This window comes from Lepidochelys kempii, chromosome 6 (genome assembly GCF_965140265.1).
Source record: "Lepidochelys kempii isolate rLepKem1 chromosome 6, rLepKem1.hap2, whole genome shotgun sequence".
In the NCBI taxonomy this organism is placed as follows: Eukaryota; Metazoa; Chordata; order Testudines; family Cheloniidae; genus Lepidochelys; species Lepidochelys kempii.
In genome coordinates, this window is record NC_133261.1 from 77,153,181 (window position 1) to 77,178,027 (window position 24,847).

The following is a 24,847-nucleotide window of genomic DNA, read 5'->3' on the forward strand; positions in this document are numbered from 1 at the left end:
TGATAGAGATGTTACTTGCCCAGGTGGCTACAAATTCCATCTTGTTGCTGTGATTTTGCAAGGGGGAAAGAATATAAAAGGCCCTGGAAACCCCTCCATTTGGTCTACAGCTGGCTCAAGAGATGGCCTTTCCACCCCAAAGAGATGCCTGAAAGAAAGTGGAACAAAGGACAGTAACTATGGAGGTGTGAGTGATTGCTGGACCCAAGTTAGGAAAGAGTCCAGTCTGTGAAAGGTTATTGGAACATCTCTAGGGGTGAGATTTTATCTGTAATCAATTTCTTAATGTATTAGGCTTAGACTTGCGTGTTTTGTTTTATTTTGCTTGGTAACTTACTTTGTTCTGTATATTATTACTTGGAACCACTTAAATCCTACTTTTTATATTTAATAAAATCACTTTTGCTTATTAATTAACCCAGAGTAAGTAATTAATACCTGGGGGAGCAAACAGCTGTGCATATCTCTCTATCAGTGTTATAGAGGGTGGACAATTTATGAGTTTACCCTGTATAAGCTTTATACAGAGTAAAAAAGATTTATTTGGGGTTTGGACCTATTGGGAACTGGGTATCTGGGTGCTGGAGACAGGAATACTTCTTAAGCTGTTTTCAGTTAAGTCTGCAGCTTTGGGGGACGTGGTTCAGACCTGGATCTGTGTTTGCAGCAGGCTAGCATGTCTGGCTCAACAAGGCAGGGTTCTGAAGTCCCAAGCTGGCAGGGAAAATTGGCTCCTAGGTAGTCTCAGCACATCAGGTGGCAGTCACAAAGGGGTGTCTGTGACTGAACCCGTCACAGAGGGAGCCAGGCAACGTTTGTAGAATGTGGGGAGGAGGTGGTGGGTGTTGTACCGCCCAGGGACTGCAGCTCAAATTGCAGCAAGTTCTGCTCTTAGAAGTTGAATTAGTGCATTTCCTCAAGCATCATGAGGCCTTACATCAGGCATAGGCAAACTTTTTGGCCCGAGGGCCACATCTCGGTATGGAAATTGTATAGTGGACCATGAATACTCGTGAAATTGGGGGTTAGGGTACAGGAGGGGGCGGTGCAAAGGGGGGGGTGAGGGCTCCAGCTGGGAGTACAGGCTCTGGATGAGGGGTTTGGGGTGCAGGAGGGGGATCAGGGCTGGGGCAGGGGCACACGAGGCAGCCAGGGGTGCAGGCTCCAGTCGGCACTTACCTCAAGCAGCTCCCGGAAGCAGCTGCATGTCCCCGCTCTGGCTCCTATGCAGAGGCATGGCCAGGGTCTCTGCGCTCTGCCCTGTCTGCAGGTGTTGCTCCTGCAGCTCCCATTGGCCATGGATCCTGGCCAATGGGAGCTACGGAACTGGTGGTTGGGTCGGGGGCAGTATGCAGAGCTCCCAAGCTGCCCCTACATGTAGGAGCTGGAGCAGGGACATGCCGCTGCTTCCGGGAGCGGCACGGAGCTATAGCAAGCCGCTGACCCCGCTCCCCAGCTGGAGTGGGGCAAGCCCCTGACCCTGCTGCAGCGGAACCTCAAGGGCCAGATTAAAAGGCCTGATGGGCCAGACACAGCCCGTAGTTTGTCCATAGCTGCCTTATATACATTGATAAATTTTAATGAAATTATTCTCTCACTTTTAAGACCAGGGCAGCTCCACTGGTGCTAGCAAACATAAAGCTTTCTTGTACCTCTCTGCCAAGCTAGCACCTTCCACATACATTCCCCTTCCACCTAGCAGACTGATTAGGAAGTAATGTGAGAAAATAGACAGACTTGTTGCAGCCTGGGTATTCCCTCCCCAGGTACCTGCACAACCTTCACCCAAACCAAATCAATGTAACTGCTTTGACTGAGGTATAACCAAAGCCTCAATAGAACAAATATCCTTCCCTTTTCTCAGGGCATAAAAGAGCTCAGAGACTTGAACTAAAAGTATCTCACAGGGAACAGCTGATGCTATTCATACAAGAGCACCACTTTGCACCTGAGTGCTCGTCTGTGGCCTTCTCCTTTTATACCCAGCAGCTGGGCCTGATAGGTCACCAAGCCCAACTGCACTTACTCCACACCCCTTAACCCTTTCCCTGCCAGCTTTTGCATGCTGCAGAGTAGACAGGGAAATAGGATTGTCTTGCAGCCAGCCAGATATGGGTGAAGCCCGAGCATCCAGGGCCCTCACAACCCAGATGCAGTGTTGCCAACTCTCATGATTTTATCGTCAGTCTTGCAATTTTGCATTTTCCTTAAAGCTCCAACTGCAGAGTCATATTGTTTTGTGAGAATCTCAGTTTAATTTTTAAAAATAACATGTTTCTAGCCCTCATGATGAAGAAAATTTTTAAAATGTGACCTGCATGTATGCCAAAGGCTCAAAAACCAAAAGGCAAATAAAAAGAACCCAAAATGAATATCTTTTAATGCTTGGTGATTTTGGGGGGGTTGGCAATACTGTTCATTCCAGTCCCAAACTATAGATAGGGTGTCACTTTTTTCTCTCCTTCAGTTTTAAGACTCCTTTACAGGATGGGCTACAGCAGGGGTGGGCAAACTTTTTGGCCCGAGGGCCACACCGGGGTGCAAAACTGTATGGAGGGCTGGGTAGGGAAGGCTGTGCCCCCTGCCCTCTATTCACTCCCTCCCACTTCCCACCCCCTGACTGTCACCCTCAGAACCCCTGACCCATCCAACCCCCCTTGCTCCTTATCCCCTGACTGTCCCCTCCTGGGACCCCCTGCCCCAAACTTCCCCCTAGGACCCCACCCCCTATCCAACCCCCGTGCTCCCTGTCCCCTGACTGCCCTGACCTATCCACACCCCTGCCTCCTGACAGGCTCCGCCTGGGACTCCCACGCCCTATCCAACCCCCCCCCCACTGCCATGCATGTGTGAGCATGCCACCACCATCCCCTTACCATGCCGCTCAGAGTGGCAGGAGCTTGCAGCCCTGCTGCCCGCACGGCGGCATAACTGTATTGGAGGGGGAACAGCGTGGGAGGGACCGGGGGCGAGCCTCCTGGTCCAGGAGCTCACGGACTGGTCAGGATGGTCCCACGGGCTGTAGTTTGCTCACCTCTAGGCTACAGCATTGTTTTTATTCTGGTTGCTAGAGCAGTGATGTAGCTATCACTGTTTGTCAAAACGAGAAAACAGAATGTGCAATACAGCAGATCTTCAATCAGTCTGATTGGCCATTAAAGAAAGGTCCAGCTCGCATGCTTTAAACATAAAGCAAGAAGGTGATGCTGGCTACCAAGTAGGGCAGGAGCAGATTCACCCAGTGTGCATGTTACATGCAAGTACAGAATTAGCAGGAAGTACTTTAAATAAGAGCAGAGAGGAAGGATGGTCCATGATGGTACTAGCCTCAGACTTGAGAGACCTTGGTTCAGTTCCCTGTTCTTCCACAGACTTCCTGTCTGATGTTGGGTGTGTCACTTACTCTGTCTGAGCCTGTTCCTCTGTAAAATGGAACACTAGTACTTCCCCGCCTCATGGGGGTGCTGTGAAATAAAAATAGTAAAGATTGTGAGAAGCTTAGCTGTAACTGTGATTGGGATTGTGCAAGTGCCATAGATAGAAAATACAACTTTTGGTGATTTAATGAAGTTACTGAATCAAGTGCTGCATGTCCCAATACAATGTGAAACTGTTTAAAGAAGAGTGAGATTATCAAAAGGGTAAATACTTGTTTCAAATATTGCAAAAACTCAGTGCTTCAAGGAGTGAAAAAAATAGTGTAGAGTCTGGTTTGGCAGGCACACATCACTCACTGATTACAGAGCACTTTATGATGGGCTCAATGGCAGGAGAGAGAGAGAGACGGAGAGAGATGAGTAATGGGACTGAAAGGGCAGATATGTGCTTTCGATGGCAGAGAAGACAGAATTTAGAAAGCATATGCTGTGATTTACACATCTAACACAGGGCGAGACTGTGACAGACCGCAAAAGAGTGAAATATTGTTTAAGAGTCTGGAGTGACCACTTGAATTCTGCCCCCCACCCACTGTTTCCAAAAACCACAGGTGTTAAATACATACAGTGGGGAAGAGATTGTAAGCCGGGCTGACAGGAGTGTGAAATGTTTGGGCTTGCACTATTTATCTATTTGAAGTGTGGGTAGGAGTAAAATACAGTCACTGAGGACACTTGAGAACCGTGGGCAACTGCCTAACTCTTACAGTGAAACCTCTTCTCAGCCCTGTATGGTTTCATAAATGACCATTTCATAATGTACACAGCTACAAGAAGACAGCTTCCCACTGCAACATCTCAAACAGAATAAATTGGCACTTGCCTATCTAAGCATTTATACCACACTTATCAGCATAGCACAGCCTTACAAAATTTCCATAAAAATGCACAATATATTCCTGCCTTCCTTTTATCAGACTGAATGATGATGATAGGATTTTGCATAGCTGCCATAATATAGTGCCTCATATATTGGGTCAAATTGTGCCCTCAGTGACTTCTAACTGAACTCAGTCAGGTTGCTCCAGAGTAACATCAGTGAAAATAAGGGCCCAAGGTTTTGAATCATAACCATTGATGTCATGACAATATTTTAACAAGGGACTCCTATGAAGTTTTTTCCCATTTATCCTGTGATTAAACCCTACGTACCCAAGGACTGGTTAATCTAGTCATTTATTTTACAGTTTAAACAAATATTTTCTCATAACCTCCAGCCAGGAGGGAGGTGGCACTAATTGGCAAACAACCTTATAAATTCACTGAAAGTGTTTGTTTATTGTTTGCACTCAAAATATACCAACCATATTCAGAGAATAGCAGTGTTCAGCTTGTGGAATTTGAGTGTGTGTGTGTGTGTATGGACCTTGGACAGTGAGAGAAGTGATAGTTTATCCTGTGAAACTATTTGGAAAACTCAACAGACATAGTACACCAGGGTGCTTTCTAAAGACAAATGTGCTCTGATAAATTATTTTCTTGAAATGTAGTTGCAGACAGATATTAAGACATTATACAACTGCAAGCCTGAGTTCAACTCAAGGGCTACTGGGGTTATCAAATCTAGCATATGTCCATTGGAGGGTTCATGAATGTTCTTTTTCAGGAATACGAAAGCTCTTCAAATCTACCACCAAAGCCCACTGGATAGAGCACTAGACTGGGATCTAAGGCTACATCTACCCAGCACTTTGGAGCCCCCAGGAATGAGCCTCCCAGCCTGGTATGAGACACTTGTGCTAGCAGGGCTCACACTAGTGCTCTAAAAATAGCTGCGTAGACAGTGCTTTGAAGTTGCAACTAGGGCTGGAGCTCAAGCTCTGAACCCTGCCGCCTCCCTAGGGTTCAGACCCCAAGCTTCAGCCAGAGACACAACTTCAAAGCGCGGCCTATGCAGCTATTTTAAGAGCAGTAGTATGAGCACTACTAACCTGAGTCTGTCGACCCAAGCTGAGAAGCTTGCTTCCAGGGGCTCTAAAACTCTGTGTAGACATACCCTGAGAGACTTGGATTCTCTTCTGTTCTATCACTGACCTCCTGGGTGATGCTTGGTCAGTCACCTTGTGACAGATTGGATCACAGAAACCCCCTTTGGGACTTCAACCTGATGTGCTGAGATTACCTCTGAGCCTGTTTTCCCTGCCAGCTTGGGACTTCAGTGCCCTGCCTGGTTATGCCAGACACGCTAGCCTGCTACAAACATACACCCAGGTCTGAACCACGTCCCGCACAAGCTGCAGGCTTAACTGAAAACCGCTTAAGAAGTGTTCCTGTCTCCAGCACTCAGATACCCAACTCCCAATGGGGTCCAAACCCCAAATAAATCCATTTTACCCTGTATAAAACTTATACAGGGTAAACTCATAAATTGTTTGCCCTCGATAACACTGATAAGAGAGGTATATACAGCTGTTTGCCCCCCCCCCCGATATTAATACATACTCTGGGTTAATTAATAAGTAAAAAGTGATGTGATTAAATACAAAAAGTAGGATTTAAGTGGTTCCAAGTAATAACAGACCGAACAAAGTGAATTACCCAGCAAAATAAAACACGCAAGTCTAAGCCTAATACAGTAAGAAAGTGATTACAGATGAAATCTCACCCTCAGAGATGTTCCTTTTACAGACTAGGCTCCTTCTAGTCTGGGTCCAGAAATCACTGACACCCCTGTAGCTACTGTCCTTTGTTCCAGTTCCTTTCAGATATCCTTTGGGGTTGGAGAGGCTACCTCTTGAGCCAGCTGAAGACAAAATGGAGAGGTTTCCAGGAGCTTAAATAGATTTTTCTCTTGTGGGTGGAAACCCCTTCTCCTCTCCTATGCAGAATCCAGCTGCAAGATGGAGTTTTGGAGCCACATGGGCAAGTCACATGTCCATGCATGACTCAGAACTTTACAGGTTGATGCCACTTTCCCAGTAAAGCTCAGATGTGGATTGGCATCTCTCAAAGTTCATTGCCAACTTAAGTGTTTCTTGATTGGGCACTTACTGAGAATAGTCTTTTCTCAAGAAGCTGACCAAATGCTTCACTGAGGCTACTTAAAATCAAACAAGTACATAGCCAATATCCATAACTTCAAATATAAGAATGATACATGCACACAAATAGCATGAATATATTCAGTAGATCATAACCTTTGCAGAGATATGTTACATGGCATATCTAGCATAAAACGTATTCCAGTTATGTCATATTTACACTCATAAGCACATTTCTATAAAGCATTATGGGGTGCAACGTCACACACCTTACCTCCTTGTGCTTGTTTCCTTTCCCAGCCTTTATCTATATAGACGACAAGCTTTTTATAGCAGGGACCATCTCTTAGTAAAAGTTTATACAGAGCTTAGCACAACAGGGCCCTGATCTCAGTTGAAGCCTCTGTCTAATGAAACCAACAATCTGCTGGTTAGATATAGAATGGGAAATGTGAAGAAGCTGCAGTAAAGTGATCATCTTGGATCCTGTGTGAAGTCTGGTTATAGAATAAACATCATTTGCGAACCATAAAAAGGTAAGTTCAGGAGTGGGGGGATTCAGCTAGTGGGAACACCATTCCATGCTGCCCGGAGGTGAGGACCCACCTAAACTTGGGTCTAGAGCTTCCTTGAACTGGGGATTCAGAACGTCTCGTCTGTGAGGCACAGCACAGAAGACACAGGCCAGGAGGAGGCTAGAAAGGTGGCTTTAAGCCACTTTTGCCCCTCTGGGATTCTGAGCCGCTCCAGGAGTTAGTTAGCACACCAGCGCACCTCCAGCTGCCTGTTTTGCAGAGCACTCAGCCGTTCTCCCTCACGCTCCTGCCATGTCCCCACTACCCTTGTCTCCTCCCCTATTCCCTGGCATATCCCTGTGCTAGGTGGTGCACAGGTTGGGGGACATGTATGTGCACATGTGCGCCAACCCTACATTACCCCTCTTCTGGGGGGATTTCCCCAGGGCGCCATTCTGCCCCATTATGCTGCCCTGGTAACAAACAGAGGTTGTAATAGAGGACAGCATCTGACCCCCAGAATGAACAGGGTTGAGAGGCTGTATCCTTTGCTTCCTCTATGCTCTCCCCCACAAGAAGGGTGATTACTTGTTAATGCCTTGTGTTTTAACTGGGGAGTTCATGGTGTCTTTGCCACAAGTCCAGTGGGTTTTTCTTTGGGACAGGATGACTAAACTAAAGTCTGTATTTTAAGATTAAAAGGTCTGAAATTACATTCCAGTGAACTTAAGCACTTAATGTAGCTACAGTGCAGTCTAATGTATGTGAAGAAGCATATCCCTAAAGACAGATGATCCAGTGAGATGCCAGCCTATCCTAATTATTTTTGACAAAGCACAAGAAAAAGTAAGTAGCCTTGGGGATAATTTCTGCCTTCATCTACACTAGGCAATGACAGAGAACTTAACTTTTGAGTTATGCTTCATTTACAATGGAATAGAAGTATGTCAGTATGCACAAATATTTCCGCCAAAAGTGCATCCAGCAAAGTTAAGGGGGAAAGAGAGAGAGAGAGAGAGGTTAAGTAAATTGATAATATGCTACTTTGTACTTTTAGAGCACGTTCCACCCAAAGATCTCAAAGTGCTTTACAAACATTAATGAAATTTACAACACCCCTCTGAGGTACCAGTAGGAACATATCATAACCATTTATAGATGAGGAAACTGAAACACAAGGATGAAGTTTTTTGCTCAAGGACAAAGAGTAGGTCAGTGGCAGAGCCAGGAATACAACCCAAAATTCTGGCTCCCAATTCTGTTCTTTGTCATGTAAGCTCGTGATCTGAACATGTGTAGAATCTGATATACCTGTTTAAATACAAATATTTCCCCTGTATTTTATCATTTCCCTAGAAAATGAAAACTTTTAGAAGAAATACACACACTAGAATTTTCTGTGTGCTTATCCTTTAAAGAAAAATGCTGGAGCTATGGTGAAACCAGTCCTCAGGGTAATAACATTTGGCACAGTTCTCAAAAACAACGTAACAAAATTATTTTTAAAACATTAGTTCAATTAATCTAATGTGACTAATTAATTTAGTCACACAATTTACTGGTAATGTTTTTTCCCCCTTTGCTATCTTTTTTCTTGAAAACAGATACCATTGGGTTTAATCTTAAATTAAAATTTGAAATGTGCTTGTGTCAGACAAGGAAAAAATAGTACATACAGAAACTTTTTCACTTGTTAGTCACCCTGCATAAAGATACACTCACACTTCCACTTGTGTGAACTTCCTAAGGACTGGCAGAATAACAAAAGGTGTACAGGAAGAGAGAAAACACAGACACAAACACACTTATACAGAGAGTCAGAATCTCATTTTTATTAATGGATTTCTTATGTTAGATATCATTTCTAGGTTATCACAGCACTGTGCCCTTAATATTTATAGCACCAAGGTTTTAAGGTCTTTAGAAACATAAATGAATCATACTCCTGTGAAATGTTAGCCGTATTTTACAGATGATGGAAAAGGAGGCACAAGAAAGAGCAGGTCCTCATTTTTGAAAGCAGCCTCTAATTTTGGCAACCTCAAGCATTGCATTCCCAACTTGAAACAATTATGGCATGATTTTCAGAGGTGCTGAACACACTGAGTTAAGTTGTAACTGCAAGTGCTCATCATCTCTGACAATCAGACCGTGGTATTAAAACCAGAAGCACTCAAAATTAGAGGCAAACTCACTCAGCACTACTTAGGCAGGAATTTGCAAAGGAGCCTGAAGAGTTGTTATTCCCAAGGGGCTTGGATATCTAACACCCTTAGGGTTCGTTGAAAAGCCCAGCCTCAATTTTACACGTGGCCAAATCCATCCCTGCTGTGCAAAAATTTAAGCATGTAACTAAATGCTTTGCTGAACTGGGGCCTAAGTGACTTGCAGAAAATGATTACCAAAATGGTGCTGAACATGGTTTTTGGTTTACACTTGCAGTTAGACCATGTTCAGCACTGGTTCATTAATAACATGCATTGCCAGCAACAAGGAATTTTTCGAGCATTTTGGAGCAGTAAGAGTGGTACCTAACAGCACTGCTGGTTTGCTATTTTCACTGTTTTTGAGTTGTCCCCTAAGAAAGTAACTAATGCATTAATTTTCTTAACAATGGGCAGATAAGCAGATCAAGAAAATTCACATAATTTCATGTCTGAGGACTTGAGGTTTCCACAAATATTCAGTTTATACCGAATAGCAATTGCAAATAAAAGAGGCCCTTTATAGCCTAGCAGGATTCTTCAATCTACTCTGATGTTTCTCATTGCATTCATAGGCCCCTTATTGGCCCAGTCCTGTTCCCAGTGAAATCAACTGCAAAGTTTCCATTAAGTTGAATGAGAGTAGGATCCAGTATTATGTCCCTTTCAGGTAAAGATTCTGCCAGATTACAAATATGCAAGCAGTTTGGGATGCCAACTTCATGAATGCTGTTGTCAAGTACCTGAAGAGGGGTTTCCAGATGTCTCAGCTGAATCAGCTGTTCAAGGCATTTTCTCCAAATACTGAATGGGTATTAGATAAGGCCATATTCATTATTTTGCCTTTTCTGTGCAGTAAATTCCCACATGTGAAAAACTGCAACAATTAAATCAAAGCAAGAATTATTTCTTGTTTGTAACTAGTATTGGATACATTCCTTTAGCCAAAGCCTGATCAATTAAAAATAGCCCACATAACTTCACACTGTGGCCTTAACACATTCCTTAACCCTTTAGTCCCAGTGAAGTGGCATAGTCAGAAATCACCTAGGTGTATCACCCTCAACTGCTACAACACTTTTTTTACAAACCACCTGCTGTTTCTTTGCCCAAGACACACCTTTTCTTCCCCCCACTACCACTGCCAGCTGGCTGACCCCTCTGCCTTTGTCTACAGCTGGCAGGCACCTGCAACTCCACCCCCAGGCCAACTGGCACAGCAGCAGCTGGTAAATATGTGTTGACTACCCAATTAATCCTCAAATTCCCCATGCTCACCAGATTACTGCTGTTCCCTCAGGCAGCTGCTTTTCTTAAATAGCACCGCCCTGGCCATTCAGTCCTAGGCCTCAGGAGCCTGTTAGTTAATATTGTTCTGCCCTTTTCCTTCTACCTCAGCCTAATGAAGGATACATAAATATTTCTGGCAAATTAGCGTATGTGTGACAGCTGATGTTGCTTTCAGTCTTTGATTATGGGAAGAACTGGTTGCAAATATCTCTGTCAAAATCAAATTTTGACCCAAAAGAAACTCTGAATAATTTTGACCAATTCACTATTTTATAACCAGCTCAAGTCATGAGTGAGAAATCAGTTTTGTTCAAATGGGAAGGCAACAAATCTCCAGTCAATCACCTCTCCTCTCTGTGCAAAACATCTGGAGTACACCAAAGCAGCTGTTTAATGGCCTGATCCAAAGACCAATGAAGTCATTGGGAGTCTTTCCATTGACTTTAGTGGGCATTGGATCAGGCCCTAACTGTACACACCAGTTTGAAATGAAAAGGATATGCCAGATTCCAATGAAACTCTTGGTGTATGCTGGTAAACTGAACTAATGAGCTGCTTACCACTATCAGCACACATCTAGATATTTATGCAACACTCCACTTTCTCATTTTAAGTGACATCTTATATGTTATTCAACCTTATACAGGAACTCCAAGAGTAGTTACAGAAAGCCTTTAGAATTGTATCTAAAATGAACCATACCTGAAAAAATACACACTTCTCTCCGAGCTGAAATGTCATTGATGGTAGTTTTAGTTGCTACTTGCACATAATAAATAAATTATCTTGTAGACATTGAGTAAAAATTACATTAAAGTCAGAACAGAAAACTTCTAAGGGCTTGTCTTTCCATCCTGCTGTATTCTTAACTATTTCCTGCTCAGCATCACAGTCCTTTATCTAGGAAACCTCTTTAAAAAGGTTAAAACAATACACTGTTTATATTTCTAGTGACCTTTGTCTTGCCTCTTTTTCCCCGGCCAAGAGATATCCTGTTAGGGAAATAGCTAATTACCGTCTCTTGAATTTGGAAAACGTCTACAATGGGACATTTGGGATTGTGTTACCTACTTCCTGTTTAAGCACTTGTCTCTTGGAACAGATGGAGATCTAAGCAAAGACTCTGTGGAAGCATTTTTACCCTCTTCCCTTCCTTATTTTGAGTGCCATTCCTCTCAGGTCTGATCCGATTTCAAGTATAAGACTGATTCTAAGTCTGAGATCTTTCCCACCTCCTCTCTCTCCATTTTACAGATTGATGACTTGAAAACATGATATTGCAGCTGTATCTTCTTGCAAATCTTATTTCAAAAGTAGTTGCTAAATTGTGTCTCTGTAGACACAAGCTTCCTCACATGAACTGAGTAAAAATTGAATAGACACACTGTTAGTTTTGGAGGTCGCAAAAAACTTGACATTAACCCATAGTGAGGGGTTAGAGATGAGGATAGAGCTAAGTGGGACCCAGATTTTCCATTTTGTGGGAAATTCCACAATTTCAAAACCATTTTAAAAAACAACCTTCTGTTCCCAATTGGAACAGAAACAAAAAATCTTTAAATTTCCTGTGAAGTGAAATTCAAATAAAATTCATTTTGGGTCTATCAAAACACGACATTCTGATTTTGACCTTTAAAACTTAAAAAAAATCTAAAAACAGTTAATTTATTTTCAAAAGGTCATTTTGAAATGAAAAAGCAAAACATTCTGTTCTTAAAATGTCAAGACACTTTGCTTCATTCGTTTTCTAAACAAAATGTTGTTGAAATGGACACTCTTCAAAATATTTCGATTTTGTAAAAAAACATTTTGAATCAAGAAACCATTTCAACGAAAAATTTCCAAACAGCTCTAAATGATGAATTCGAGTACTCATCTGACACCATATATAGGCTTCTATTTTTCATTGGAGTCAGAATTAAAAGTATCTTTCAGTTTTCATGATACAGAGTATTGATCCAGACAGGCAATATCATGACAATCTCGCAATGCATAGCAAAAGGTACTGTGAGATCTCACAAACAGTACAAGGTATGCTGCTTCCAGTGCAGAAAGACTTGAGTGTGGGAGGCAATTACATTGCTCATTCTAGATGGGTGACTCAGTGTTTGTTGCCATCCAGCATTACTCCAGGCAGGAAAATGATTTCCTCTTGGCATACTTTTTCATTGGTACCAAGATACTAACTGTAGGCCTGAGCCCTAAAAATGTGTAACTCAGAGTGTGTTTCTATTCCGAAGAGTTACTATGTAAGAATGGCACTTTCTAACAAACAAGATCTGTTCCCTTTGTATATTCTGAAAGTATCTGCTTGGTGCTTACTTTAATGGCAAAGATTAGTTTTAGTAAATTATTTTTTTAAAGTCTCCCAGTTTAAATGATCTTAAGGCCTTGATCCTGAAAATCTCTGCAGTGCATAGTAGAGTACAAGTTTGCTGAGCTCCCTCAGAGTGTGAATGAAGGTTACACACACGCACAAATAAGGTTAAGCCTTTGATATATTCCTGGGCACTGAGTGGAAGTCAGTCACAAGCCCCTTACAGGCCTATTCACTTACTTTTCAGAGTGTGGACTGAAAAAGGGGCAAAGAGTAGTTGGAGAATGGGAGTGTCTGAGAAGACACGAATTTAGACATGATCCGTAGCATGGAAAAGAACCTCTTAGCTATGTGCTCTTCTCTATGCCTTGCTTCTAGTACTAGATCTTGATTCAGGTTAGCACTTAAGCAGAAGCTTAAAGTGTAGAGCTGGTCAATTTTTTTGGATTGAACAGTTTTTGGTCAGAAAATGCAGCTTTGTTGAGATCAGCAATTTGAGACACCTAGAACCTGATTTTTCAGAGTATTTAGCGTTGTATACCACTTTATATGTTCAAAGCGCAGCTTCCACTGACTTCAGTTTTAACTGTGAGTGCTCAGCATTTCTGCAAATGAGATCTTAGGATCTGGAATCAGGCACCAAGAAAATGAGGCATGCACAATTAGTGACCACCTGGGAATAGTTTGGTTTAAGTGACTTGCCAAGCATTACAAAGGAACTTTGTAGCAGAGGCAGGGATAGAAACCAGTTCTCCGGGGCAGCATTCAACTGCCTTAATTCCTGCCTCATTCACTTTTACACATCTTCCAACTTCTGCAACAAATGAAGCAAGGAGTCCAAAAACAACAGTCTCCTTCACTACACAACCTTGATGCACCCCCAAAGCAGGTCCATCCTGTGCTCTGAATGAAGCAGGCGTCATGTAATTAAAGACTATCATAATTCATACACACGAGGGAGCAGAATTAAGGTTGCATAGGCACTGGCAACGGTAATTCTGTCATCTCCTAATTTTTCTCTGCTTGACTTTGCAACCTTAAAAATGTTCTTTGCATATAGTTTTTTGTGCATATTTTCCTAGGCTTTAGAAAAGCAAACTGAAAAAACCCCAGACATTCCATTATAAGACAATTTATTGACACCCATGTGGGTCATCAGCAGAGTTGGAAATTTTAGATCCACTGCACAGACTTCTGCCACTTGAGCTAACAGAGTAACTGGTAGCAATAGTAGGTTGTCATCTCCTCTGTGTACCACCACTAGACAGGGAAGAGACACACACTTTGCCAATGGGTTTCACAGATATTTGCTGACAGCAGAGGAATAGTAAGACTCAGGAATCTTGGATTTCATTCCAGTCTCCAGAGGGGGGCGAGGTGCTCTAGTGGACACAGTACCTTCTGCCTGTTCTCCCAAACTTGCCTACTTCTGCCCTGTTCCTGTCTCTTCATCCCAGTCCCATTCTCCTGACCTAACCAGGCCCAGTCTTTAATCCTCAGGTTCTCCTCTTAGCCTCAGTTTCCTTGACCAACCAGTTCCAGTGATCCCCTTGCACCCCGACTTGTTGTCAACTCTCTCCCCACTTCCCTCACCCACTGGTTCCCAGTCCCAATCTCCCTGCAGATCTATGTCCAATCTCAATATCCCACATCAGTTTCCTACCCTGGCTCCCTGCCCTGCCTTTCCCAGTCTCCCTGGCTTCCAGGCCCCCGCAACTCCCAGTCTCAGTTTGCCCACACCCCAGTTTCATGCTCCTTGTCCTAATCTACTCCCACAATACACACCCCTTCAGGTCTGACTCTTGTCCCCTGTGCATTTGAATTAGGCAGCTTCCCTCTCTGCACTGCCTTGGTGTCAGCAGTACAGACAGCACAGTAGAGACAAGTCCCTGTTTTTAGTTCCAGGCCCCAGACCCAAACGCAGTGCACCCAGAGTTGCAGTGGCAGGGAAAACCCAGCTTACCCCCGAGCTCGAGCATGCGCAGTGCGGAAAGCATCTTCAATGAATTTAGCTCTGAATCTCTAGCAAGGGTCTAGTGAACACATGCAAACTGATTTTTCAAAGGCTTATAACTGGGCTAAATTTGGAAGATTTTCATAGGATGGTAAAAGTCACATCCCTGACACAAAAGCCACTCCTCTTGCCAAATTTCAAGTCCCTGTTCCAAAACATGGGGGTGCTGGAGCACCTGAAAAAAGGTCAACACAATTTTTTTAACATGGACAAAAAATATGTATATTTTCCTCTACCCTCATTCTTGGAAACTACTGAAGTGGTTTTGCTGAAATTTTCCATAAAACTTCAGCCTGAGGTAGACACCTGGCATGGACAATTTTAGCCCAAACTGGTAAAGTTTGGCAAAGTTATAATCGACTGAAAACAGGCTTTTACAATGAGAAGTGTTAGGCAACCTTAATAATAGGTGGTGCAACCAGCCCCAGCTAAAGTCTTAGTATTTGCATTATCTCTACGTGCCCATGGAAAAAAGACAGTCTGGCACTGTTTGCCTGAAACTCTGCTCTTTGAGGGTTGGTCCTCTTGGGAAAGGGTTAAATAGGTCCTGTTGACTCACTCAGGCAGGTGACTCATCACCTCACTTGAATAGAGGGGACACTTGGGTGCCTAGACTGAGTGAGGATACAGCGTGTGGGCTGAGCAGTCCTTCAGCTGGAACCCTAGGAGCACTCAAACTGAGGAAAAGGCATGAGATGGAACTTGTTATCCTAGTGTTAATGTATTTGCTAATAAAGCCAAACCCCAGCAAGGGGGTGAGTTTTAAACTTTGCACAGGGTGTAGATTGTTTTTTTTTCTTTTTTTTTGGTGTGGGGGAGTGCTCAGTGGGAGAAGTGTAAAAATACCTATCACCAGGATTTACTGGTACTGGAAAGTGTTGCAAAAAACAAAAAATTGAAAAACTGTTAGTTTTACAATGAATGTCGCCATCACACAGGATTTTATGAAATATAATCACGTCATTTAGCTATCATTAAAACTCAGTGTTGTGCTTATCTTATTACAGTACTTGTGTTCTGGTGAAATGACACAAGCTACTCAAAGAAACATTCTGAAATAATTTTGATTCTGATTTTCATTCTCTGAAATACACAGGCAACTCTGTCAAACGTGCACACACACATCTTCTCCCTGAGCTGCTATTTCACAGGGAGTCTTATTTTCAGGAAACGTAGAGGCTTTTATATTGTAGTATTATCATATTCTCCCAAATTAAGACTCCCAGATGATATGTACATAAATTCAACCATGTATAGAGTACATATATTTCTTTAAAATACATGTTTGGGAACCTACAGAATAAAGCCTATTTTAAATAAGGAACAGTCTTTATTTACCAGTGTAGTTAGTTGCTTGTGCTGAAAACTAGGAATATTTTCATTGGAAGTGAGAATCACTTTAGATAATTACTCCTCTTGCTTTTTTAAAAAAGCCCCAGAGACATCCTTGAATATGTATAAGATCTGAAAAACGTTAGAATGTCTGAAGCATATCATATTACTTCATTTATTTGTTGGGGGAGACACCACAAACTTTATATACAGTATGTATTGTCCATTTGCACCATGGATACAATAATTCTTAGCATTTTTCTATATATAATTTTTGTCTGTACATGCATGTGAATTTGTTTGATTTTTTTTGTCTGTATGGGCAAACTACTTCTAGAGTTCCAATCTGATTCACATGAGCAAGGTGTCATTCCAGTCACAATTTACTGTAGGTGTGAATGCTGTCAGAAAACTTCAGAACAAAAAAAATTTTAATTGGGGGAAAAAAGGCCTTTTAACCAATAGGATGATAGCATGCTACTTTATCATTAGAGTTGACATTAATAATGACTTAATTTTGCATAGCACCTTTGATACAGAATGTCCCACAACGCCTTATATATAATGTATAAGAACTGATTCACTACCACTGAAATGTATATTGTTAGATTAAATTAGTAGAGCAATAATGAGAATACGTGGCAGCCCTTCGTAGAATTTTATGTAGATTAATTTAATGCCTGTGTATCTACAGGGGATGCATCATGAGCCTTTTGGAAGATCTTCGCTTTGTTCTCCATCCCATATGATTTTTAACTTCAAACAACATTATTGAATTGGGACCTCTTGCCACATCCCCCTGTGAATCTTCATGCATAAGAAACAATTATTTTTTTTCTCTGCAATTTTCTGTGATACTTCCTACCCCAATTGTGTTTCTTGTATCTACTGGTATACATATAAACCCTGTTTATCTGAATTTTGTTTTCTGTCCTCTAACTCCAATATTTTTTATCTAAAACTTTGATTATACAAAGAATTTGGATGTCTCCTGAGACAGTTGGACAGCCAGGGTATGAGTACATAGCAATTAAACACCCATGGCTGGCCCAGGTCAGCTGACTTGGGCTTGTAGGGCTTGGGCTATAGAATTGTGGTGTAGATGCTGGGGCTGGAGCCCGACCTCTGAGATCCCCCACAATGGAGAGTGTATCAGAGCTCAGGCTCCAGCCTGAGCCCAAACATCTACACCGCAATTTTACAACTCCACAACGCAAGTCAACAGACACAGGCCAGCCACAGGTGCTTAATTGCAATGTAGATGTCTATCTAGTATCACATTCTATAACAGGGGTAGTCAATAATTTTTTGTCAAGGTCCAAATTTCTTGTTCTAGGTATAGTTAAGGTCCAGACTCCAGACAAAATAATAATAAAAAGAAAACCCCAATGATAATAAGTAAATAAAAAGAATTTTTGGGGTCTGTTCGAAAGCGTCTGGTGGTCTAGATTTGGCCCCTGGGCCACCTATTGACTACCCTTGTTCTATAGGGTTCTTTAGCTCTAGTGAGTTAGAATGCAGTTGGAGAACAGAAATCATAGTATTTTTAAAAGAGAGGATAAACCATAAAATCTACATATCACAGTTATCTCTGACCACAAAGCTGAACTGTACTATATCTGCATTTGACAGAATGATGTATTGTGTATGCTTGCTTATACAGTGTTCAGGAAAAAACATTTATTAAACTGAAAAGCAAACAAACCAAAAGATAGACAGCATATAACTGCTCAAACTGGAATTTGGCCAGGATGCTGGGCTAATACACTCACTTTTGCATGAAGTGTCACAGGCTCCCTTAAGGGTCTTATGTGGTCAGGACTGGTTGACATCTGGAATTTCGATTCCCTGGGAAATACTGACATTTAAAAAAAAAAGTTCTACATCAGAACAAAACCTCAATATTTCTTGCAGAACAGAATTCCAAAATTTTGTTTCGAAAAATCAAAATGCCATTTTACTTCGACTTTTTGAAACAAAATTCTTAAGGTTCTCTGAGCTGCACAAAAGTCCAACACCCATGCTTCCAAGCTCCCTGCCACAGAGCAGGGAGCCTAGAAGCCCTGAGAACCTAGAGCTGCCTGGCTCTGCAGCAGACCACCAGGCAGGCTGCCAGAGAACTGGCAAGAAACCTGCCTGGCTTCCATTGGAAGAGTTTGACATTGACACATTCCCACGGAACATTTTGATATAGTTGAATCGGAATTTTCCGACAGAAAACTGTTCTGTCAGAAAGTTTCCAACAAGCTCTACTCAGGATTTTTGCGTTATGTCATCAGACAGATGGCATCTCATGGACCACAGTGATCTTCAGACAACATGCTGGAAACTGGCTCCGTGCTGACTCAGAAGAATAGCTCCTATTGAATCACTAATGCTATTTCCTGCAGCACCTTGCTTTTCCTGGATGTCCTCTATAAACGGAGGGCCAGACTTGAAAAAGTGTTCAGCCTCCAGAAGCTTCCATTGTTACACTTATCACCAGACTGGCTCAAAAGTTCAGCACCCAATACACTGGTTCTTTTGAAAATCTGTCCTCTTACCTTGGTGCCTAAATAGAAGCTGAACACTCTTGCTAATTTGGCTCTGATTGTATGTACAGAGCTCCTTTCAAAATCTGGACCCTACTGTCAAATGATGGATATTGCATCCACATGCAATATCTTTGGGGACCATAATGTATTAAATGTATGCATGGTTTACATATCACTATGGGCCAGGGACTGTATGCAACTCCAGGAGGAAGCTCCAGGAACCAAAAACAGTGGGGGTGATTAAGATGAATCACTTAGGTTGTAAACACTTCCAGAGAGGTACCTCCCACTGCAGAGGCTTCATATACTGCTTCTAACTGGGTTTTCCAGAGAACCAACAGACAAAGAAAGGGCTTTTGATGTAAAACAGCTGGGTTTAAACTGACTTAGGCCTTCTTTCTGATCCAGAAAATAGACAGGATCATCTGTTCATGGGGGAGGGGAGGCAACCCTTGTGGAAGGGTTGAAAAGACTTTGGCCAATTTGGGCCCCCATAAGACTGATGGGTGAGTCCTGTTATGTTTACTGTGCTTAAATCGGTTTTTATTATGTTTTCTCTGTAATGTTTTTGCCTGAAGATTGAATGTGCTTGCTTAGGAAAAGTGGAGTATTAACTGCTGGTAAAAACACTGTCACTGCCTGCGGAGGGAAAACAAAGTGCAGGGGCTGTCCTTTAGGCAGTCTGTTTTGCTAGGGATATCACAGAGGATGGCAAGGGGTGTGCAGCCTTGAAATCCTGGTTAGGAGGGGGAGAGATGTGGTTCTCCATCCAAAAGAGGAGCTGGCTGGGAACGGGGAAACCTTAAGTGGCTGTCCTTGATGGACAATGGAGGGTAAATACAGTACCATTAATCCTGAAACTGTGTGACACTGAACCCTGCTGTCGAAGCCTACATTGGCTGGCTTATGAAATCTGACTGGATCCCATCCTTAGGCAGGATGATGACTGAGTTACCTTTGATAACACAATCCCAGCACCTAAACATGAGCCGTTTATAGTGCAGCAGCAAAGGGTTGTGATTAATGAGCACCGGTGGCCATGCAGGTGGTTCTTCAAAGAGAATCTCTTACATAGTTTTTCTAGCACCTCAAGGCTCATCCCTCGGCCTGCGCCACTTCCCACAGCCCCATTGGCCTGGAGCGGCGAACCGCGGCAAGTGGGAGCTGCGATCAACTGAATCTGCAGACGCGGCTGGTAAACAAACCAGCCTGGCCCGCCAGGGGGCTTACCCTGGCGGGCTGCGTGCCAGAGGTTGCCGATCCCTGCTCTAGCAGCACGGTGAGGAGAGAAGAGGGAGTGAGAAGTGGAGTGAGAGACAGAACAGCACCAATCAAGGATGTTCTGGGAACATCTACCAGCTAGAGAGCAACAGTCCCTAAAGAAGTATTGGAAAGTACAGTGCCGTATGCTTTCATGACATGTATTTACTGCTGTTAACGTTATGACTAATGTTTGCCCTTTCAGTTGAAACTCTGAATCACAACTAAAGAGCCACTCTTTACCTTTAGTCCTTCATCCAATTGCATTTTTAAACAATGACCTACTGTATGGCACAATTCTTATCTGCAGACACATCTGAGTATCCTGGTCTTGAAAGTCTGAGTCACAAATCTCCACTGACTCTTATAAATCTTTTTACCAAATCTGAACTATAATGTCTATATTTTGACAGACATTAACAAAATGAGGTTTTAGTTGATAATTAAAATGGATTTGGAAAGGGCCACTGAGTCTCATTTTTATATCAGGCACCCTCTGAGAAGGTAGTTTGCCCATACAAAGTGATGCAATTTCATGCTATTGCTTTCTACTTGAACTAGAGGGTAAAGGATGCTCCTTTATTTGCAGAAATGTGGTTTGGGAAGGAGAGGGGACTGGTGTGACCAAGTTCAACATTTGAGGCTCTCCCTGAAAGTCCAGGGGTGTGATATTGTAAAATGCGCTGTTATGACTGACATAGAATTCAGCAGAGCAGTTAAATGATTGGTTTATTTGTTCCTCATGAAAAGTGTTGTACTGATGTCCTAGGGGATTTATAATTATTCACTAAACAGGGAAGGCACTGCCAGTGAATGCTCTCCCATCCCACCAATGTGCTGCTTCAAGTCACCACCTCTAGAACTCAATGGGCAATTCAGTTTCTATGCTCATTCAGCCTTTTGGACTTTCTGCCAGGACTGTATATGAGGATGCCAATTAGTACGAACTGGGATGGTGAATTTTGATGTGACCTGGGATGTTCCACTAGGAACTGAACTCAACAACTCATTTCACATAACCCACAGAACATCTGGAAGGTAACTTCTTTCAGCCACTACCAAACTAGTCAGATTTGAATTAATGACCTTTGTATTCCATTAAAGATTTCTTGAGCCACCTCACTCACCTGCCAGTAGCTTTTTATGCTGGAAATGAATATGCTGAGATAGTCACTACTCTGATGTCACATAACATCCATTATTCACACCCTGCTAAATTACAACTTCAAGGCCTTCAATACATCCTAGTTAATTTAGATTTTTAATCCCTCAGGGCAAGAACCTTGGATCAGATTTTCCCCTATGTAAGAGGCAGGAAATGCAGAGTTTGGACTCGCAGATTTTCTGCCTGATTGGGCGAAAGGGTTTGTCACCTCACAGAATGAAAAAGAATTTCAGGCCCTTTGTTTAAGCCAGGTAAGAGGACAATGAAAACGGATCAGTCCCTCTTTTTTTACTCTGTTCCATAAAACAAGGACTAGGAGGTCACACAGTGAAACTAAGGGCAGGAATTATTTATTTTGAATGAGAGAAATAATTCTAAATCAGCATGCTCACACAGTTCCTCAATCCCTCCAGCCTTCACAACAGCATAGGATGGATCCTCCAGTGATCTTCCCCTTCAGGGGTTTACTGAGTGTCTGGAAAGGCAGGAGGCACCACTGGTCAACCTTAACTGTGTTAGTGAAGTTTTGGAACATTTAGTTTCTTGCTGGAATTCCTGCATGATTTACTCCGGAGGGCATTCTGAACCAAAAAAATTAAAAATTCTATGCACAATATTTTAAAATTCTGCACATTTTATTTGTCAAATAATTGTGGAGACTCCAGCATGGCATTGGGAAGCACTGGCCACTGGTTGCACAGAGGTGGGAGATCGCTGTGCAGCTCTCCACCTACCCCCTGGACACTGACTCAACGGTGAGGCTCCACCCAACCCTGACACAGCGCAAGGACTGGGCCTGCCTGCCCCAGAAACACCCCAGGGCCCTGCCCGTCTGTGCCAAGTGCACCAGGTAGGCTCAGCAAGTCAGGATCCATGTGGAGGAGCTTAGTATGGGGGGATCCCAGTGTGGGTTGAGAGGGTTGTGTGTGGGGCAATCTGGGTGCAGGTGTCTCAATGGGGAATATGCATGTGGAGTGTTCTGGATGCACAGGGGCTTGTTCGTGGGTTCTGAGTGCAATGGTAATGGGACTCTACAGGGGGGTCCAGGTGGAGGTGGTTGGGGATCAGCTGGGGGGGATTGGGGGTGAGGGGGATAGAGCTCGGCAGAGGGGGTCTGCATGTGGTGGGCTCAGTGCGGGGTCCAGATACTGAGCATGTGGGGTAGAATTGGTGCAATTGGTTGTGGCTTGGTGGGGATCTGGGTGTGGGTGACTCGTTGGGGTGGTCCAGGTGCAGGGCGACTCATCGGGGGGCTTCTGAGTGCGGGGGCGGGGATGAGGGTTGGCAGGAGGGTCTGGGTATGACAGGGTCTGGATGCACAGGGGTTGGGCGGATGGGGGAGCAGCTCCCTGTACGGCGATCCTTCTCCCTGCAGCTGAGGAGCAATGGGTTGAGGAAGTGGTGGGTGGGGGTGGGTCTGACCTGGCCCTTGATGCCGTGCAGGGGAAGAGGGAGTCCCGTCCTCCCCAGCCCAGACTAGCAGATGAGCCCAGCACAGGGCCAGAGCCACCAGTCGGGTCTCCTCAAGTTCTACCTCCTGCCCCACAGTGATTTACCTCTCTGATAGCTGCCCTGGGGACCCAAAACATATTGCTGAGGAGGGTTGCATGATCGCTGTTGTGGCTTCCCTCTGCTTCCCCATCAGAAAATCATTTTTCTGTGGGGAAGCAAAGAAATCTGTGGGGGAAATAAATCCTCTGTATGTGCAATGGTACAAAATTCCCCCAGGAGTAATGGTTGAAGGGGATGATGATGTGGAGAATGGCTGCCCACTCCAGCCCTGCCTCCTCCAGATCAATGATCAAAGGGGTAGAATGCATACAATATGAGCAAAGGCTGAAAGAACTGGGTATGTTTCACTTGGAAAAAGAGATTAAGGGGGGATACGATAGCTGACTTCAGATACTTGAAAGGCTGATACAAAAAAGATGGAAGTAGTTCTTTGTCCACACCGGGCAGGACAAGAAACAGTGGGTTCAAACTACAGCATAGCAGATTTAAATTGAATCTCAGGAAAAACTTCCTAACTGTAAGAACAAGTAAGACAATGGAACAGACTGCCTAGGGAGGTTGTGGAAGCTTCTTCACTGGAGATTTTCAAAAGGAGGCTGGACAGCCATCTGCCGTGGATGGTTTAGACACAACACATCCTGCATCTTGGCATGGGGTTAAACTAGATGACTCTTGTGGGCCCTTCTAATCCTGTGATTCTAATGGAACATGGTCTCCACATGGGGCTTCCTTGGATCTGGCATTTCTCCTGCCATTTCCCTCCCTCCCCTTCTGTTTTTTGCTTACCTTGACTTGCAGAAGGGCAACTCTTTTGTTTTTTCCTTGCCCATAAGCTCCAGGCACATCTATGGTTATATAAATAAATGGAAGAACTCTTAGTATATAGAGAGAGCTCTTAACAGATAGATCTGAAACAGATAGATCTGACAGGTGTTGCCAGGCATCTTTATCCCCATTCTACAGGTGAGGAAGCTGAGATGCAGGGAGGATAGGGTATGCTATCAATTGATAGGGGGAATAGAGGGTCTCGATGGGTTTATAATACAGTTGGCTGGGAAAGGATTTTTGTTCCGGGGGTGGGGAGAAATCAGCAAATATGAACAGAATTTAGTTTGCAGTGAATTAGGTCTTTGAAGTTTTTTGGGATTTTGTTAAAACCCTGAACATTTTCGGAACCAGTTTTTGGCTGCCGGGGGGACTAAAATTATGCAACCCCCCCCCCAAAAAAAACACAACCCCCCACCAAACCAAAAACTGCGTTCCACTGAAAAAAACCCACAAACCCTTTCGATGGAAAATGAGTTTCTCCGGTTAGCATGAAACTCCGCTGGGCTTTGAAGCCCTCTCGGCCCGCCAGGGTAAGCAAGTGGGTTGCAGACGGAGCCCTGCCCTGGAACATGCTGCTGCTGCTGCTGCCATAAGCCCGCGCGAGCAGGAGGAGTCTGCTGCGGTTCCATACCTGTGAAGCGCGGTGGCTTCGCAGAAGAGCAGCTAAAGCACTTCCTTCTGGCGATAAGATCTTCGCTCTCATTTGTCACAGCTGGCGGCGCCTGCTGCACCGCTCGCAACTGCTTTCTCTAGAGAAGCTGCTCGGGGGGGTGGAAATAGCGAGCGGGGAGAGATGCAATGCCCGGGGCTGCTCCCCCAAAACCTCGCTGCTCCTGGTGACCCCGCTCGCCATGTGATCCCGGCAGGGCTGAGGCTGGCTCCGAAATGGGAACCTTAGGGCAGAGGCGAGAGAACCCGTAAGCTTGCCGTGACTTGGCTTCGTGATCCCTCTCCACGCGGGAGCTCCCCGGCGGCGCGAGGGGACGAAGGGGCCGCAGGCGGCAGGGAATGCAGGGCAAATGGACGGGCCGGGGCCGGTCCCGGGGCCCCTCTCCCTCCCCCACCCCCACCCCCACCCCCACTCGCGCTGTCCTCGCACTGAAAGGCAGAGTTAACGGCCCCTGTGCCTTGGGCGCCCAGTCCCACTCCTGGCTCTGGAGAGCCCGCGCTGGGCTAGGGCCTGGGGGGGCCTGGCCAGAGGTGCCTCGCTGCCGCGCTTGCAGGGAGGCTGGGATGAAGCCACCCACAAGGGAGAGCACTGCCCTGAGGGTTGAAATCCAGGCTGCTGCAGTAGAGTGTCTAAAGCCCGTCGCGTTCCTACCCAGTTACTCCGGGGGAAAGAGGGGAGGGAAATGTGGTGGTAAAAACATCCTATTTCCCCATCTTGATTGTAACTTTCCCAGCTGGAGCTGGGCTTTGGCCTTGCTTTGGAAAGCGGGGTGGACTGAGAATACCCGA

General features: G+C 44.1%; 2 protein-coding genes across 12 annotated transcripts in view; one reads left to right on the forward strand and one right to left on the reverse strand.

Moving 5' to 3' along the window:
- LOC140913113 (uncharacterized) overlaps nucleotides 1-24,427 on the reverse strand; it is a 54,726-nt gene extending 30,299 nt beyond the window's left edge. For 3 of the 8 annotated variants that reach the window (XM_073348857.1, XM_073348855.1, XM_073348856.1), the window contains exons 1-3: nucleotides 23,845-24,012; nucleotides 23,348-23,406; nucleotides 17,863-17,948 (exon numbers count right to left, since the gene is read on the reverse strand). In XM_073348857.1, coding sequence (XP_073204958.1) covers nucleotides 17,863-17,948; nucleotides 23,348-23,406; nucleotides 23,845-23,960 — 261 coding nt within the window. In that variant the 5' untranslated portion in view covers nucleotides 23,961-24,012. The other 5 variants (XR_012159481.1, XR_012159478.1, XR_012159479.1 and 2 more) reach the window with 4 other exon arrangements.
- Nucleotides 24,068-24,847, forward strand: part of RASGRP1 (RAS guanyl releasing protein 1) — a 77,604-nt gene continuing 76,824 nt past the window's right edge. For 3 of the 4 annotated variants that reach the window (XR_012159476.1, XM_073348850.1, XM_073348848.1), the window contains exon 1: nucleotides 24,068-24,306. Coding sequence is in view for 1 of the 4 variants with exons in the window: in XM_073348848.1 (XP_073204949.1) it covers nucleotides 24,275-24,306 (32 nt within the window). In the remaining 3 variants the exon portion in view is untranslated. Of the gene's footprint in view, nucleotides 24,307-24,712; nucleotides 24,750-24,847 lie in introns of those variants that run through there. The other variant, XM_073348851.1, reaches the window with a different exon arrangement.